The following is a 16,185-nucleotide window of genomic DNA, read 5'->3' as shown; positions in this document are numbered from 1 at the left end:
ATTAAATTCATTTTTATCAAGAGCACAAAATAAAGTTCCATTATTTTAGAATTCAACGAGAAAGTCTTCATCTCCAAATCATTTTATTCATTCATTGGTTCTTCCTCTCCAAATCATTCTATTCATTCATTGGTTTCGAAGACTTCTGAAAACTGCTTTGTACAATATTTCAGAAATCAAAATCCATAGAAAGCAAGAAAATTCTCATATAAGTTTTCTAATATGTGTAGTCTGTCGTATTAAACATAAGAGGACAAGTGATAGAAAGATTCTCTTGATTGCCAGCAAAAGTAATTTCTTTTAGGTGTTAAACCAAATGGGAAAAATCTTAGCTCTGATACCAACTATTAGAATCGAAATCAACACTAAGAGGGGGGGGTGAATTAGTACTTACGTAAAAACATCGACGATATGAAAACCTTCATTCGATAAAATCGTATCGGAAATACGTTTGAACCTAAAGAAAGTGTGAAGTGGAGTGAGAAGCCAAAACAGTAAGCAATATAAAGAAAATGCGAAGAAAAGAAGGCACACCAATTTTATAGTGGTTCGATCATCGTGACCTACGTCCACTCCCGATTCATCCTTCGTTGAGATTATTTGCTTCCACTATTGATCTTCTTTCAATGGGTGAAGATCAACTACTCTCTTACAGTTTTATTCTCCTCACAAGTTTAGGAGATAACCTTTACAGTTCTCTCAGCTCTCCCTTAAATAGAAATTACACTTAGGGAAGAGGAGGGGAACTCTCAAGAAATTACAATAGTGTTTTCTCATATATATATATCACAAGTGTTTTGTTTATTTTTCGTGTATTTTCATGTAGAAAAGATTGAGATATTTATAGATCTCAAATGACTTTAAAAATAAAATAAAAAAGTGTCTCATCCCCAATTTTTGGGATACTCGCGGTAGCACCGGGTGGTACCACCACTTGACAATCCTACTCTAGTCTTACTATTGTCAGTTTGAGAGGTACGATCGCCTGACAGAACCTCGGGATTGATATATATATATATATATATATATATATATATATATATATATATATATATATATATATATATATATATATATATATATATCCAGAAAACTTTTTATTTGGAGAAATGCTTCGTGTCCCTCACTTCACTCAGACGTAAAAGAACACATCATCCGTGCCCTCTCATTCCCTTGATTTGTGCCACATCAGAGCCGTTGCGAGGAAAGTCATGACGTAAGTCGGGTGTATATCTATTTCATGTTCGCGTTGAAAAGTCAACATGATCATATATATACTAGTACCTTTTTTCTAATAGCTACACTTCAATTATTGTTATTATTTGTCGAGTTGTTGTTCAAATATTAATTGATTTAACGTCAAAATAATCTGCAAAATCTTTCGAGCAAATCTTCACTTCGCGAATTCTTCAGCCGAAGCAGCAGCTCATCTGACTAAAATGATCGTTAGTAAACAAATTAGTCACCTAACCAATTAAAATTAGCATAAGCTTTCCTTTGATCTGCTCTGTTTCAGTGTGTTTGTGGTTTTGATTCAACCCTGTGCTCGTTTAAACTAAAGCAATTGCGGAGATATTTCAGATTGGAAATCATAATACAGTGATGCCAAGTAAGAGGAAAAATTATGAGAGGTAGAGAAAAAAAAAGGGGGGGAAGAAGCAACAGTCAAGACAGAGTTGCAGCATATAGTAGCAAAACTTTAATTGATTTCAGCTCCTAAAACAGCATTACACCAGAAGAAACCAATGTAGAGGAATAACAGTGTCAAGTTTGGTCAACAAAATCGCACTGCTGCCAAAATTTCTGAAAGATTGACAAACTGACTATAATAAATGCATGCGCTCCACATAAGAATTAAGCAACCACCTGCTGAGTGGTTCCCCATGTCCCACAAAGCAGCCAGAGTTGCCACTCTCAGTGAAGAATGGGAAATCGAAGAGATGTAGCAGCTCCTGGATAGCCTGCCGAACCAAGGATGAACCTGTTATCCTGCTCCGGCGGCCCCAACCGGTGACAATATCGATGCGCGTAGGACCGGTGCCTGAGGCGAGCATCTGCCTGTGGAACCACGCGAGCGTCCTGGATAATGCGGTCACAGCGGTGCCCTCGGACATGACATGAAGGTTGATGAGCCAGTAACACTTGCGCTTCTCCCTGACTGAATTTGGGTACACATTCCTCTCTGCAGCTACCTCCCAAACCAGTCCAGCTTCCTCCTTAAGGCCTGATTTATGAAGGAAATCTATAACAGCATCCACAAGACCCCTCTTGCTCTCCCTGTCCTCACTGTGCATCAAGTCGAAGAAGCTACTAGCATGGGCCTTGACATTTCCTCCATTTGGTTCTGCATCTGGTAAAGATAGCAGGAAAGAATGAGCCGGGTGGCCTGAGAGGGCCATGAGCTTACAACAAAGCCCCATCTCCGAGGGTGACCCGGTGCAGCAGCTCAGAAGAAGAGTGTATGTCTGGAGAGAAGGAACCAATCCCAATCCTAGCATATGTTCGAGAACACCATGGGCATCAGCAAACCTGTGTACCTTGAGAAATGCACTCAAAAGAGAATTGCATGTGGGAACATTAGGTCGCAGGCCGGCGTTGAGCATTGCTTGATACCAAGCTCGAGCCTTCTCTACATTTCCAGTTTTACCCCACAAATCCACCAAAAGACCATATACAGGTTCATCAGGAACCCAATCCCTTGTCATTTCCATAAACACGGCTTCTGCTTCATTAAGATGCCCACCATGACCAAGTACCTCCATTACAATGCTGTAAGTAATCTTATCAGGACAAAAACCAGCAACTTGCATGTCCCTATAAAGCTTCACCACACAAGGATAATTCCTTGCTTTTGCCTGCAGAGCGATCATGATGTTGTAGGTGACCAGGTTAGGTACACAACCTTGTTCTATCATCTCGCAAAACAGCTTATATGCAGCAGCAAGATGTCCACCTTTCCCCAGGCAATTCACCATTACACTGTATGTGAAAGTGTCTGGAGAGAGACCTACATCTTGCATCCTCTGATACAAATCTAATGCAACTTCCAGGTACCCAGCTTTTGCATGGATGTCGATGAGAGTACAGTAGGTTACATGGTCTGGCTGGCGACCAACTTCCTGCATGTCCCGAAAAACTTTGACAGCTTCATCTAAATAATTGGCACGACCATATGCATGGATCAGACGGTTATAAGTTACCACGGTCGGCTGGCAACCATCCTTAATCATCTCTTCTATCAGTCTTCTCATAGCTCCGAATTGCCTTGCTTGTCCAAGGATTCCAATCATGGTAGTGTAAGTGTGCTCATCATGCTTAAACCCAGGCTGTGATTTTAACCATCTGAAAAATTCAAGAGCAATGGAGTGGTCGCGGAGTAATTTAAGCACCTGATTTGCTTGAAAAGGATCCAGTTTATATTGCAGTTTATCCAAGGCCTCTTCAGTTGTTGGTCCCCATTTTAACCGTTGCAAAGTGTGGTAATACTGCTCGATTGCATGCCCTGATTTCACCAATTTACCAGCAGATGGAGGACCTCCCGTGTGTAACCTTGCAGATTTAATTGGATTATGGAACCTATTAGTGGACCCAGCAGTTTCAGTAGTTGAACCTGTCATTTTCCTCTCAGAGATTCTTCCCCCAGGTTTTCCATCAGAGGTGAAGCTATTAGAATGATACTTCGCCTTCTGCCGAACAGACTGTCTTTGATTCTTAGCACCAGATGGTAATCCATTATTTGAAATAGAAGATTCAGTAACATTCTGCTTAGCTTTCACATTACCACGCATTGAAGGCTTTTCTACAGAGCTGCTAGGACAAGTGGCGCTTGAATCAGATACTCCCACAAGATTCAAGCTTGGCTGTCTCTTAGAATAATTAGGTTTGTTGTGTGACTTGTCATTAGAAGATATGGTGTTAAAAGATGGTTGGGTAGAATCAGCCATACACCTTTGAGGTCCTGGTTCTGTCCCTGGGGTCTTGTGGCTCACTAATTCAGAGAACATGCTAACAGTTGCCATACCTGCCTTCACGAAGCGTCCAGCAGTCAGCTTAGATGAATTGAGCATATCAGTCCCGGAAGCCCGAACACCAGCATTCATGTTGTCAGTGTTCCTGTTTGGAGGACTTGAGTCTGATCTCAGAGAGGATGAAGAGGAGACAACATGTTGGGCAGGACCTGTGCAACGAGACTTCTGATGAATAATGGATCCCACTGCATTTTGTAAGCAAGGAGATCCAGCCTTTGTCGGGGCACCATTTGCCGTGTTGGCTTTGAGGGTGCTATTAGGATGCCTTGTGGGAACACAAGTTTCATCCTCTGAGCAAGTGCATGAAGCACCTTCTGCATTTCCACATCTTGAACCACTAATATAAAATGTCCTTGCACAGTGGGAGAGGGTGCCAATTTGCTTTGCTCTCAACATTATCTGCAATTAGGTAATGATTAACAATGAGATAGAAGGGCCTCAAGACAGAATGGAAAAGGAGTTATGACATTAATATAATTGATGCCACATCAGCAAATTATACACTTGTTCCTTATTCAATTTAGTCCAAAATGGATTACCAACAAAAGCCATACTTACAGGCTCTACAATTAATGCTCTTAAATAATAGAGCACATTATCTGGCGACTATCTTCAGGCTTGAAATTCTTCGATCTAACCTGGAAAAACACAATAGTTCAATTATACCTTGGTTATCAAACAGACATACAAACACATACTTCATCATCTGCTTGTGTGAGTGTGCATAATGATAAAAATACCTACTCTATCAATAATTTGAGTCAAAATCTTGATGCAATGGCCAGTTAGAATGGACAATCAAAAGACACTGCAGGTCATTATATGCATAAATCAGCTCCTTTATTATGGCAACATATGGATCAAAAGAACACCAAAAAAGTCCGGTGGCTATACATGTGTATTATGGACAAGATGTCAAGATCAAAAAAAGAAATATATACTGCATCACAATAATTACTTCTAAGGAACGTGATGACTGGGAAATCTTTGGTTAATTACAAGTGCAGTAGTCATAGTAGAGTTCAACTGGAAGTAAACCAGTTCCATTGTTTGGCTCCAGTGAAGTTAATATGCTTTTGAAAGTTCCAAAGAACATCCAATTCTCACAACTTGGTTTCAATCCAAGGCCTAACGTCACGTTTGGACAACTCAAGAAAGTGTACACATACATGCATATACATATACATAAATGTGAGGGTGCAAATAGCTTCAGTTCAGGATGAAATGTGGAATGATGTTATGCCTACCAAAGAATCAGAGCAAGATCAATTATGTAAAACAGTTCATATTTCACCTATGGACTCTCAGTATATCATGCAATGAGACCTAGGGGTTTGATAACACTTGTAACTTAAGTTTAGCCGAAACATGGTTTTGCATTTCTTCCTTCCCACAATTAAAAACACTTTCAGATGAACAGTTATCAGTTAACAACTATAAAATACCTACCGATCCTTTCGTGTAAGCAAAACCAAGAAGAATCACCCATCCTCACTTCCATACATTCGTTAGTTGTCGAAAGCATGGTATAAGGATCAAACTTTAATTTTGCATATTCTAGATGGCATATTATGATCAACATTTAAATAATTGATTATGACAAGATAATCATAATGCAGAAATCGAACTTGTTTCAGAAGGGAAGGTGATCATATTTAACAAAGCCCCTCCTGATTCCCTAGAAATGCCTAATTAATCTTCATATTATTACTTTGGCATGTTGTTGAATTATCTGCATGTGTACCCAAGGATAAAAAACCAAATTATCAATGCATCAAGAGAAAAAAAAGAATAGTGCTTTAATTGCTAAAATATCACAACTTATTTATTCTTTTGAAACAAGCACCCTTTACTATTTTAATTCTTGGAACAATAGTCACTTTCCACAGGACGTTGTAAAAAAAAGAGGCAGTTGAAAAATCCATCCTTGTATGGATAACCCAAACTTTGAGGTTGAACCATATACCTAGTAATCTTAGAGAAGTTCCAACTATTACTTACATTATAATAACATGTCTTCATTCTTTCCAATAGGTTCCTTAATGAAACACCCACCTTCACGTATATATTTGTGCTGTTCCTACTCCCTAGATATATGCCTTCTTCAAGCACCAAAAATAAAGTCCATAGTCTTGATGCTCATCATAAATTATGGGCTTACTTTGTACTAATGACGTATCTTACCCAATGCAATAGCACTAAGGAAGGAGAGTTCCCATGTCCCATAAAAAGGGTGTACCCAATGAGGCTCCCACTAATGTTGGAACAGGATAGGGTCAATATATGCAATCTTATCTTTAAATATTTAAAGATGTTATTTTCATGACTCAAACCTTGTCACCCAGTTCACAAAGGGGAACCTTACATATTCCACATGTTTATAAATTGAATAGCATTCAATTTCCAAACAGAAGAACAACAACAATAGCTTGCAAGCTTCCTTTTTTTCAAAAAAGTGTATGTGGCGAAGACAGATTTTGAACTCAGGACCTTGCGATAACTGTTAAAATCTTTACCAACTAAACTAGCAGGCATCTTCGAAAAAATATGTCGGATGAGATTTCGAACCCTTAACATTTGGTAAAAGGAACTGGTACACCATGACCAAACCAATGTTTAAGGAGTATAAATATATTAAATGAGTTTTTGAACCCTCAACCTTTGGTTAGCAGGTTTGGCACACCACCACCAGACCAATGTTTAAGGTGTCAAGTTTTCGCATTGCTTGAACCAATTGTGGTTCCAAAAGTCTTTAAACTGCTCAAAGAACCGAATGAAGAGTTCATTGTATGCAAAGTGCACCTTAGGTTTGCATTGCTATCTCCAACACAAGGTTTACAAGAAAAACATTAGTATGCAGCATTTCATGGGGGCTCAAAGGACCAACTAGAGACCTTTTTTTCCAAGTAATACTTTAACTTAATCTCTATTCCCTTTATCTATTAATACTATTCCGACCTTGGTAAAATCATCAAATCAAAATTTAAACTTTCAATGTGCATCAAGAGATGAGGTAGTTGATTTTGCTGCAAGCCAGTTATATCCATAAGCCTTGGTCTTAGCACGCACGGAAACAACAAGAGATCTTATCGCCACTGTATACAGAACTGAGACATAACTGTAACCAGAAAGGGAAGGCATAAGGATCAGCCCCTTCACAAGAAAAAGAATGAATTTTGCAGGAGAATGACGAGTTAAAATCTTTCAGAACGAGAACCATAACTAGAGAGACCGATGTGATGACTTCCTACCATAAAAACGGCATACATCGAAACAAGACAATTTTCAGGAAAGCAGTATTCCACAGAGACGAACTTTTCGATCGTAGTAACGCCGCCTCTGGGCTTCCAACCACAATCCACCGCTCTTCATGAAGGAACCAGCATCTCAAAAGGCTTACAAGAGCCAGATACCGAATCCAGTGACAACGTACCAAAACATAATCCACAGCTCCATCCTAATCAACTCAAAGGAAAGAACAGTCTCAAGATCTTACCCCATCGACGCTTCACATCCAGAGAGAAAGGAACAGCGCAGCGGCGGCCGTTCCTTCCTCTCCAAGGAATAGGGGCCTTTCCTTCTTGTCCGAGGATTTGGGGGCGAGAGAAAGAGATGAAACCCTACCTTCCAAAAGATTTCAACGCGGCGTTTTATAGGACTCCCATCTCTCTCTGCTCTTTCCTTCCCCCCTGCCGTGCGATGCCGCTCGGGGAAATTGCTCCTCTGCCGACTTAATTCACGACTTAACAAACGACTCGAGGATGTGGGACACATCCAGAGCCGCACTTTCCCCTCCATCCCAAGTCGTAACGTAAATCGGTGCGTACTCGAAGCAGCTCCTTCTTCTATTGTTTTCCCCCGTGGATTTGACTTGCTTTTCTTAGTCGCGACGACTTAAATCTACTGATTTATGCCACGGCTATCTTTCATTGCGAGCAAACAGCGGGTCCCATGTCACTATGCGAACTGCTTAGACACGGGTTTATCGACCGAAAGATCCGCCCGAGTAAGCGCACAATCGAATCCCGCCACTCCTACCTTGTTCCCCAAGACATGTAAATAACGCGCGAGACAATTATTTAATTGATACTTTCTACGTATTTTTCGCCTTACCAGCTCCCGGTCCCACGTCGTGATCACCGTATCATCCAATGACAAAGCAGATAGACGAGAGAGTACGTTCGATCGAGAAGAAAACTTATTATTTTTTAGATTTAACCATGTGTTGCGTTCGATTTCGTTCGTTGGGCACCGAACGCGACTGCGGATCCTCTCCAATTATGAGTTCAACAGAAATTGCTCGGTTCCCGAATCAGAGGCCTTCATTCAGGTGGCACCCTCATCTGGGGGGACGGATCTTGAGCCATTGGATGCTACTGTAAGATCCGGTGAATCACCCGATGCCATGTGACGTGATTTGTTTTGCTGCCCTGGAGCTTGTGGTCATAATGGCAGCGAGATTTGAGGTGTAAATGGTGACACATCAAACACCAAACGCGTGTCGCGTTCGACAAAGATATGCGGCAGGTGGAGTCACGTGCATAAAAAATGAATCACGTGCACGGAGAGCTTTCATGTGAAATCTGTAATGTTTCTTACGCAAGTGCCCACGTAATAGATCTCAAGCGGGCCCCCGGAAGCTACCAATCATCACATGAGTAGGGACAGGGAATCACACACGTGGGTAGAAAAGATCGTGCGTTTCTTCCCTATTATTAATATGATATATTAATACAAATAATGATTGTCTCAAGCGCTACAGGGTCAACAATGAAGCATGTCACCTTTTATGATGAGCTTCTATACCATCAAAATTAAATGAGGAGTCGATCCGTGAGAACGATTATATGAAATATAAGAACACATAACACTTCATAATAAAGACAATAACAAGTAACAAGGACGATACTTAGCAGTGATATATCATCATCATGTCCATATTTCCTTTTAGATGTCCTTACTCTGGTTGCATGCATAAAATAGCTTGTGCTGAGGAGAACGAGTGCTCAGCAGAAAGAAATATATCTATTAGCCGAATTGTTCCAGCTTGTACGTGTTATCAATTGCTCATAACCTAGCATATTTCTTCAAGTTTTCCACTGAATCTTGTGCATCATCTGGTACGGGCATATTTGACAGCAGTGTAACCCTCGATGAGGACATCAAGACCGCCTTCTCTAAGGTGGACTGATCCATCTTCCATAGACGCACCTCCCACACCTGAAATAAACCATCTAACGTTTATGATTCCTTGTTAGCCGTATCATATGTGGAAGATGATAGCATGTCCCACTCGTGTTCACCAGTGATGGAGTACCACGTCATTATACCTTTCATAGCGTTAATTGTTTTCCCCTAACGTTACTAGGCTCGTCTACGGCCTACCTGCTTTGTGATTGGAGAGAAGGCGGTTCCACCGATGCCGTGGCGTATTAGTGGTGGTTTCAGCAGGTCCGGCACCTCCGTTACTGATCGACACGGGACCACTACGTCGGAGCTTTTATCTACCGCTCAGATGTTGCCACGTTCACTTCCTTCCCAGATAGCGAACAATACTACCCCTTCCCGCCCTGCCAACGCACGCCCCCCACCGACCCACGTGACGATGACTGGAGACGGAGGCAACGCCTGCAGATCTCGGCCGAGACAGTGGTGGCGGGTTCCACAACATCGCCTTCGGGTCTTCTCTTGGGTGGTAGATTGACCATAAGAACCGGCACGAGAGTGAGAGAGAGAGAGTTATGCACGGACCTGTATGGTTTTGCCGGGTTGGAGAGGGGTGGCCTCGGCGAAGACGCGGTCACCGGCGCGGGCGCTGCGGTGGTGGTTGATGCTGAGCTGGATGCCCGCCACCCGCCGGTACCCGGAGGCGACGTGCGCCCCCATGCTGGCCAGCGCCTCCGCTATCAGCGCCGATACCCCTCCGTGGAGCACCTTGAACGGCTGCCAATCCCACTCCCGCCCATTACTTCCTCACACGCATCCCCCAAAACAAGAACACCGGCCGGGCGGCGCGCGCGTACCTGGCAGCAGGACTCGGTGACGGTAAGCCGGCCGTTGACCCTCGTTGCGGAGACGACGTCGATCTCGAAGCCGATGGCATGGAGCGGCGCGTCCAGCTCTGCCGTCTTTGACGTCGGTGGTGGCTTCGTCATCGTCACCTACTCTTCTTCTTCTTCTTCTTCGTCTTCTGAGGCCACAAAGGGGAGGAATGATTGGAGTCACCGGTTAACAGAACATGGTGGGGGTCCGGTCACAGCCATTAAATTATTGTTGGAAAAGGGGAAATGTATACTGGTCGTTCGATGGTTCGGAAATAGGCTGGTTCAAAATTTTCATATGCCGCCCTCTAAAATCCAAATATTAGCTTTAACTTATCACCGCCACGGATAAGTGCAGTAATAACAACTTTTTCGTTCACCCCCTCACCATATTGTTAATTACGACAACGGCCCGTCAGATCCAAGTCAATCTCTCGCTTTATCATTTCCTCGCTTAACCAGTGGACTCCTCTCTCTCCATCGTCGCGGAGATCGGCATCCCCGGTTCCGCTTCCGTGGATCTTGGATTAGGGTTTCTTCTGGGGTCGGGAAATGGGACAACAGTCGCTGATCTACAGCTTCGTCGCGAGGGGCACGGTGATCTTGGCGGAGTACACCGAGTTCAGCGGCAACTTCAACAGCATCGCCGCCCAGTGCCTGCAAAAGCTCCCCGCTAGCAACAATAAGTTCACCTACAACTGCGACGGCCACACCTTCAATTACCTCGTCGAGGACGGATACAGTGAGTGCCCTGGATCTCGATCCGGACGATTTAGGGTTTTCGCTCGACTCGATCCATCCTCGCGGTTTTGGCGTGGTGCGAGGTGTGGGTTTCGTTGATTTGAGGGCTTATCTAGGGTTCCGTAATAGGGTTTGTTTTTTGGTTGATTTTGATGGATCGTGATGTCTCCAGAATAATCGAAGGGGAAATTCGTGCTAGTCCTGGTAGTTTGATATCGTTATTTTGCACATTTGGAAAAAAAAAATTATCGAGTGAAAAGAGGAAACGAATGAGATGAATCTTCTTACAAAGTTTTCATGCGTTGGAGTGGGTCAGGATGATTTTGCTTTGCATGTTGGATCGGAAAATATACTCGGTTCAAAGGAAATGTTGCAATAGTGTTTTTGTCCTTTTTAATCTTGTCGAGATCACTAGCAATATCATTGATTAGAGAACTGGAAGATTTAGATTAATTTGATTGCATAGTAGATAACTGAACGGTCTATAGAAAGCCGATGGAATCAATCTGAGAGTCGTGTGTCTACAAATAGTTGATTGAATTATTAGATACCTGGAAGATCTGATTGAATCAGTGAAAATTAGACCATCTAGATACAGTTATTTGAATGGTATTAGGCATCTCATTTGCATTGGCCATTGCTTATTTGAATGTACATTATGTGTTTCTTTCGGCCTATTGCATCATGTTTAAGTATGTAATTTTGAAGGATTCTATTCCAAAAGCTATTTCTTCTTATTAGAGATTAACTGAATGATGATAGTTTGTAGACATCTGTCCGTGTCTTTGATTCTTTCAACTTTGCATCTTTGCGCTGGGTTGGAAACCCTATTGGTTGAATATTTTGATTAAGGGTACTTATCTACCATCGAAATGGAGATTCTCTCCTTGTCCTTTTCCTAGTTACAGATCAGGGAGACCTTCAAACTTCACTACAGACTTCTATCTTGCCTTTGCTATCAGTAGTAGTGTAACTGTGGGCCCATTAGTAGTGTTGATATCAGTTTGAGAGATATTTGTGCATCTTGAGCTGTGATGGTTCACATTTAATCCTCTAGTATTGGCCACTGTATATATAAGTTACATAAGAGAAAAGAAAATTTAAATATGCCTCTAGAGAGCTACAATAGTTCCTCGGTGGATGAATTTTATTCTCTTTTGATATTTTAATCCTTCCTTTGCCTGAAGGAATATGTTCATGGTAAAATCTATCTTTCAACAGCTAAAGGATTGCTGTTCACTGGCCTTTTTCCAGGCATATGGAAAGTTACCATGGGCTCACATAAATATTATCTTTGGTACCATTTTACTAGTCATACATATTATTATTAGAATAATAAGTTCATTTTGATTTAAGTTTAAATGCAATATTTCTTGAGTCTATGCTTTGTCAGTTTGTCTTAACTGTTTCAGAATTGTATTGTTATATAGTCATAAAGCCCATGGGTTTTCTGCATTTGCATTTTTGTGACTGGCATATTGATTTATTTTTCTGATAAGTATGGTTTATAAGGTTAGACTTGGGCCTTAGTTCCTTAGGTGTTTGTTATGTGGACTTGTCATCCAATTGGATGTCTAGCTTTGTTGCCATTTTGCCATTTTCCTCGTACCTGCTTGAGTTTTAATAATTGTGTTGCTCCAAGAGGCAATGTTGTTTCACTGTTGTACATAGTGTATATGCAATCTTCTTATCCAAATCTAATAATTTAGTACTTGCAAAAGTTGAGAGTCTTATATTTTATTCTGGTGCTTAAGTGAAATCATGCATCTTGCAGCATATTGTGTAGTTGCTGTTGAGTCGGTCGGTAGGCAAATTCCCATTGCCTTTCTGGAGAGGGTGAAGGAGGACTTCAACAAAAAGTATGGGGCGGGAAAGGCTGCAACTGCTTCTGCAAATAGTCTCAGCCGCGAGTTTGGGTGACCTTTCTGAAAACCATGCAAATGTTCAAACAATTCATCTAATGTTGTCTAAGCAAAGTTAATAATGTATCTCTCACTATCACATCAGGTCCAAGCTTAAAGAGCACATGCAGTACTGCGTAGACCACCCTGAAGAGATAAGCAAGCTTGCCAAGGTGAAAGCTCAGGTTTCTGAAGTCAAAGGAGTTATGATGGAAAACATCGAAAAGGTGCTAAGTTGTTTCCATTTAATTGAAAAGTTCATGCTAGGCTTTTTTTTTCATGCAGCGGTGGGATGTTATGAATTCTGTTCTTTTGATAATATTTCTTGATCCTTCAGGTTCTTGACCGTGGGGAGAAAATTGAGTTGCTTGTTGACAAGACAGAAAACCTTCATTCCCAGGTATGCAAGTTGTATATATAATGGAAGTCAGTTAGGAGGTCCCCAAGAATGCTGCCTCATCAAACAAACTCTTCATTATATCACCGTAATAGTATAGGAGAACCATGCTTTCCATTTGTTGTCATACATTTTCTAATAACTTCCTCTCTAATGTTTGATATCACAGGCACAAGATTTTAGGCAGCAAGGGACAAAGATGAGAAGGAAGATGTGGCTACAGAACATGAAGATCAAACTGATCGTTTTGGGCATCATTATTGCGCTTATCCTTATCATAGTTTTGTCTGTGTGTCATGGCTTTAAATGCTAATGTCAATGGATATGCTACTGTGGAAACCACCCTTTCCCTTATAGGACTGGTTCTGTTTGTGTAATGGTATAGCCTACTAGTTTCATGAACACTGGTGATTTGTGGCTTTAGCATTCCCAGTTGCGAATGAGTATTTTCCTTCCATGTTCTTGCTTGCTGGGACTTTATGTTCTTGCTTGCTGGGACTTCTATGTTCTTGCTTGTTGGGAACCGGGATGGGAGTAGCTTAGCATATTGTATGTCATGCGTGTATAGCCTGGACGTGATTCTTTCTTTCCATATGAACAGGCAGTTGCTTTGTTGATGCTTTATTATCGCTTGTGATTATAAACTAAATGATTTATTCTTTCTTTATTGTTTCATTGTGCTTTCTAAACTGCTCTCTAAACATTTTGTGGAGCTCTTGTTTACAGCCTATGATCAGGAAACAGCCTGTGTCGATCAAGTAGTCTCTCCTGCATCACTGTTGTGAGATACCACATCATCTCTGAAGAGTTTCTAGGGTGAGTCAGTCAACTTCAATATCATTTTCCTTGTTCCGCATAACAAAAGGGGTCACGTGCTTTTGATTACTATCTTTGACATCAGCTGCCAATGTATTATTTTTTTTTTGTTTTTGTTTCCTAGATCCAAAACAATTGTCAGCAGTGGTGATGAACAACAGCTGCGATCATACTACAGTGGCCGGCAGCATACCCTTGGATCAACTCGTTATCTACAGGTGAGTCATCTCTGACTAAAGAGTTATATCTTCGAAGGTCGAATTTGTTCCCCATAAACTATCTATCTAAATGCTAGAAACTCATCTGCATGTAACACACGTACGCACGCACTTGTCGTCACTATAAAATGAGGATGCACGGGCCACGTGTCACCTCATCACATCGTAAAGGGTTTCAATCAAACCACTAGACGAATTTATAATTTGTCAAATAAAAGTAGCGTTTCCATTATAAAAGTGTTAAATTCATAAGAATAATGGGATAGCAACTAATTTTACGTTTTGCTGCCTATACACACTTGGTGACGAACGGCATCACCCTTTAGCTAATAGGTTTTATCGACGGCTAAAGAACACCCAAAAGCGCTTATTGTCCGTTTTCCTATTAATAATGTTATAATGTCTTCATGATGATTGCCACGTTTTGCATATTAGTGCAACCTGACACTAATATGGGTTCGATGTCCAACGACCATTTCCTTCATTGATGGAAGTGACAGTTATTAGTGTAAGAATCTTAAATGCGGCTGCAACCGCCATAACGTGTCTGATACATCTGACATTTATGAGGCCTTATTGCGTTACTTTGGATTATATCAGGATTTAGAGAATTACAAATGCATAATTTCTGAATCGATTGGGACAGCGTATGTATGGTAGACACATGATTTGAATTCTGGATCTCCTTGTTCCAAACAAATCCTCAGCGTGTCTTCTAAGCAGTGAGTCATTTGTAGCCGTGAAAACATAATCGAGTATAATTATTGGTTCAACGACTCCGAAAGAAAGGACCCTTTTTTTATGTTGCAAGTTTAGATAAGAAAAATTGGTGGGAATTAGGTTATTCAGGATCATTTGAACAAAGTATTTTATTGGCACAACCATGTGATGAGTCCATGTTCATTTCAGGGCTTGACGATCAAGTCTGGTTTGTGTTCATGAATCAAGTCCGTACTTGTTAGAATATGTCACTTTGAGAGGTGATATGGCATGAAGTGTGCACCCACAGTTGTGTTTGGAACATGCAGTGATCATGGCATAGAGCAGGCTAAACTAGGATACATCTCTTGCTACGACCGAACCGGAACTAGAAACGAACACAACTCTTTCAGAAAGCTACTACTATGACTATCACAGAGACATACCACATACATGCATTGACATGCACGTACACAGGGAATTAGACCCACTCACGGTGTGATGCCACCAGCGCCGCCGCCGCCGAAACCGCCTCCGGCGCCGGTTCCCACACCGCCAACCCCGCCAAGTCCACCGAGACCACCCACTCCACCAACCCCGCCGAGGCCGCCGAGGCCACCGAGTCCAGCTAGACCAGCAGCGCCACCATAACCACCAGCAATGCCACCGACGCCCGCAAAGCCACCGACTCCACCAAAGACGAAGTTTTTCTTGTCTTCGAGCCCTGCACTGGCGTCGCCGCCGGTTGGCGTTTTGGTGGTTGCTGTGACGAGGTCAGGCACGTTCCTGGCGGTGGCTGGGGCCAGGACAAGGGCAAGCACAAGCAGCTCCGTGAACGCAACAGCCAACTTTGCCATCTCTCGCTCTCTCTCTCTCTCTCTCTCTCTCTCTAAGACTGAGGTATAGGAGTCACCAAATGCATGTCGGGCACGAGAAGAGTTGCGACCTTTTATAGAGGGCGAACAGTGTAGTGGGTGTTGGAGCAGTAAATGTAAGTAAACACCATAGCTGGTGAAAACAGAGGTGGTAGGTTCGAGCCAACCTGCTTTTACTGAACCTTTAGGCGAAGTAAATACAAAGGTGGTAGGTTCGAGCCAACATGCTTTTACTGAACCTTTAGGCGAAGTAAATACGAGAGAGAGAGAGAGAGAGAGAGAGTGGGGGTTAATATCATAATATATGTATATTTCGTTAGAGCATAGAGAACGCTTTTTCTCATGCTACCGCTGCTCCAAAAATCTGCAACCTTCCTCTCTTCGTACGTTTCCACCAGCGGTTACCGCTGATGGAATCCAGAAGAGACATGAAAGTGCTGAGAACAGCTGACGGCAACGGATTTAGGAC

At 42.0% G+C, this 16,185-nt stretch overlaps 3 protein-coding genes and 1 pseudogene across 5 annotated transcripts; 1 reads left to right on the top strand and 3 right to left on the bottom strand.

The window, feature by feature from the left end:
• Nucleotides 1–1,676: 1,676 nt before the first annotated feature.
• On the bottom strand, nucleotides 1,677–7,726 carry LOC103994637 (pentatricopeptide repeat-containing protein At1g18900). 2 transcript variants are annotated; one of them, XM_009415029.3, is made up of 3 exons: nucleotides 7,344–7,726; nucleotides 4,587–4,666; nucleotides 1,677–4,427 (listed from the first exon to the last, which is right to left on the bottom strand). In XM_009415029.3, the coding sequence occupies exon 3, from the start codon at nucleotides 4,422–4,424 to the stop codon at nucleotides 1,824–1,826; it is 2,601 nt and encodes an 866-aa protein (XP_009413304.2). In that variant the 5' UTR covers nucleotides 4,425–4,427; nucleotides 4,587–4,666; nucleotides 7,344–7,726; the 3' UTR covers nucleotides 1,677–1,823. The 2 variants fall into 2 exon arrangements, with proteins under 2 accessions (XP_009413304.2, XP_009413303.2); XM_009415028.3 differs by having other exon boundaries at nucleotides 7,525–7,726.
• A 1,136-nt stretch (nucleotides 7,727–8,862) lies between these two features.
• On the bottom strand, nucleotides 8,863–10,337 carry LOC103994638 (1,4-dihydroxy-2-naphthoyl-CoA thioesterase 1). Of its 2 annotated transcripts, XR_010489411.1 has the most exons (4): nucleotides 10,052–10,337; nucleotides 9,780–9,971; nucleotides 9,414–9,710; nucleotides 9,117–9,248 (listed from the first exon to the last, which is right to left on the bottom strand). XR_010489411.1 is itself a non-coding variant. In XM_009415031.3 (3 exons), exons 1-3 carry the CDS (start codon nucleotides 10,181–10,183, stop codon nucleotides 9,096–9,098), a joined length of 477 nt encoding a protein of 158 aa, XP_009413306.1. In that variant the 5' UTR covers nucleotides 10,184–10,321; the 3' UTR covers nucleotides 8,863–9,095. The 2 variants fall into 2 exon arrangements, 1 of the variants encoding a protein (XP_009413306.1); XM_009415031.3 differs by lacking the exon at nucleotides 9,414–9,710 and having other exon boundaries at nucleotides 8,863–9,248; nucleotides 10,052–10,321.
• A 160-nt stretch (nucleotides 10,338–10,497) lies between these two features.
• Nucleotides 10,498–13,732, top strand: LOC135619549 (putative vesicle-associated membrane protein 726; annotated as a pseudogene).
• A 1,419-nt stretch (nucleotides 13,733–15,151) lies between these two features.
• On the bottom strand, nucleotides 15,152–15,726 carry LOC103994747 (glycine-rich protein 23-like). Its single transcript, XM_009415176.3, has one exon. The coding sequence runs from the start codon at nucleotides 15,696–15,698 to the stop codon at nucleotides 15,333–15,335; it is 366 nt and encodes a 121-aa protein (XP_009413451.2). The 5' UTR covers nucleotides 15,699–15,726; the 3' UTR covers nucleotides 15,152–15,332.
• Nucleotides 15,727–16,185: the final 459 nt, after the last annotated feature.

This window comes from Musa acuminata, chromosome BXJ2-8 (genome assembly GCF_036884655.1).
Source record: "Musa acuminata AAA Group cultivar baxijiao chromosome BXJ2-8, Cavendish_Baxijiao_AAA, whole genome shotgun sequence".
Lineage (NCBI taxonomy): Eukaryota > Viridiplantae > Streptophyta > Magnoliopsida > Zingiberales > Musaceae > Musa > Musa acuminata.
Note: the sequence above shows the minus strand (reverse complement) of the source record. Positions and strands in the feature narration are given on the sequence as shown.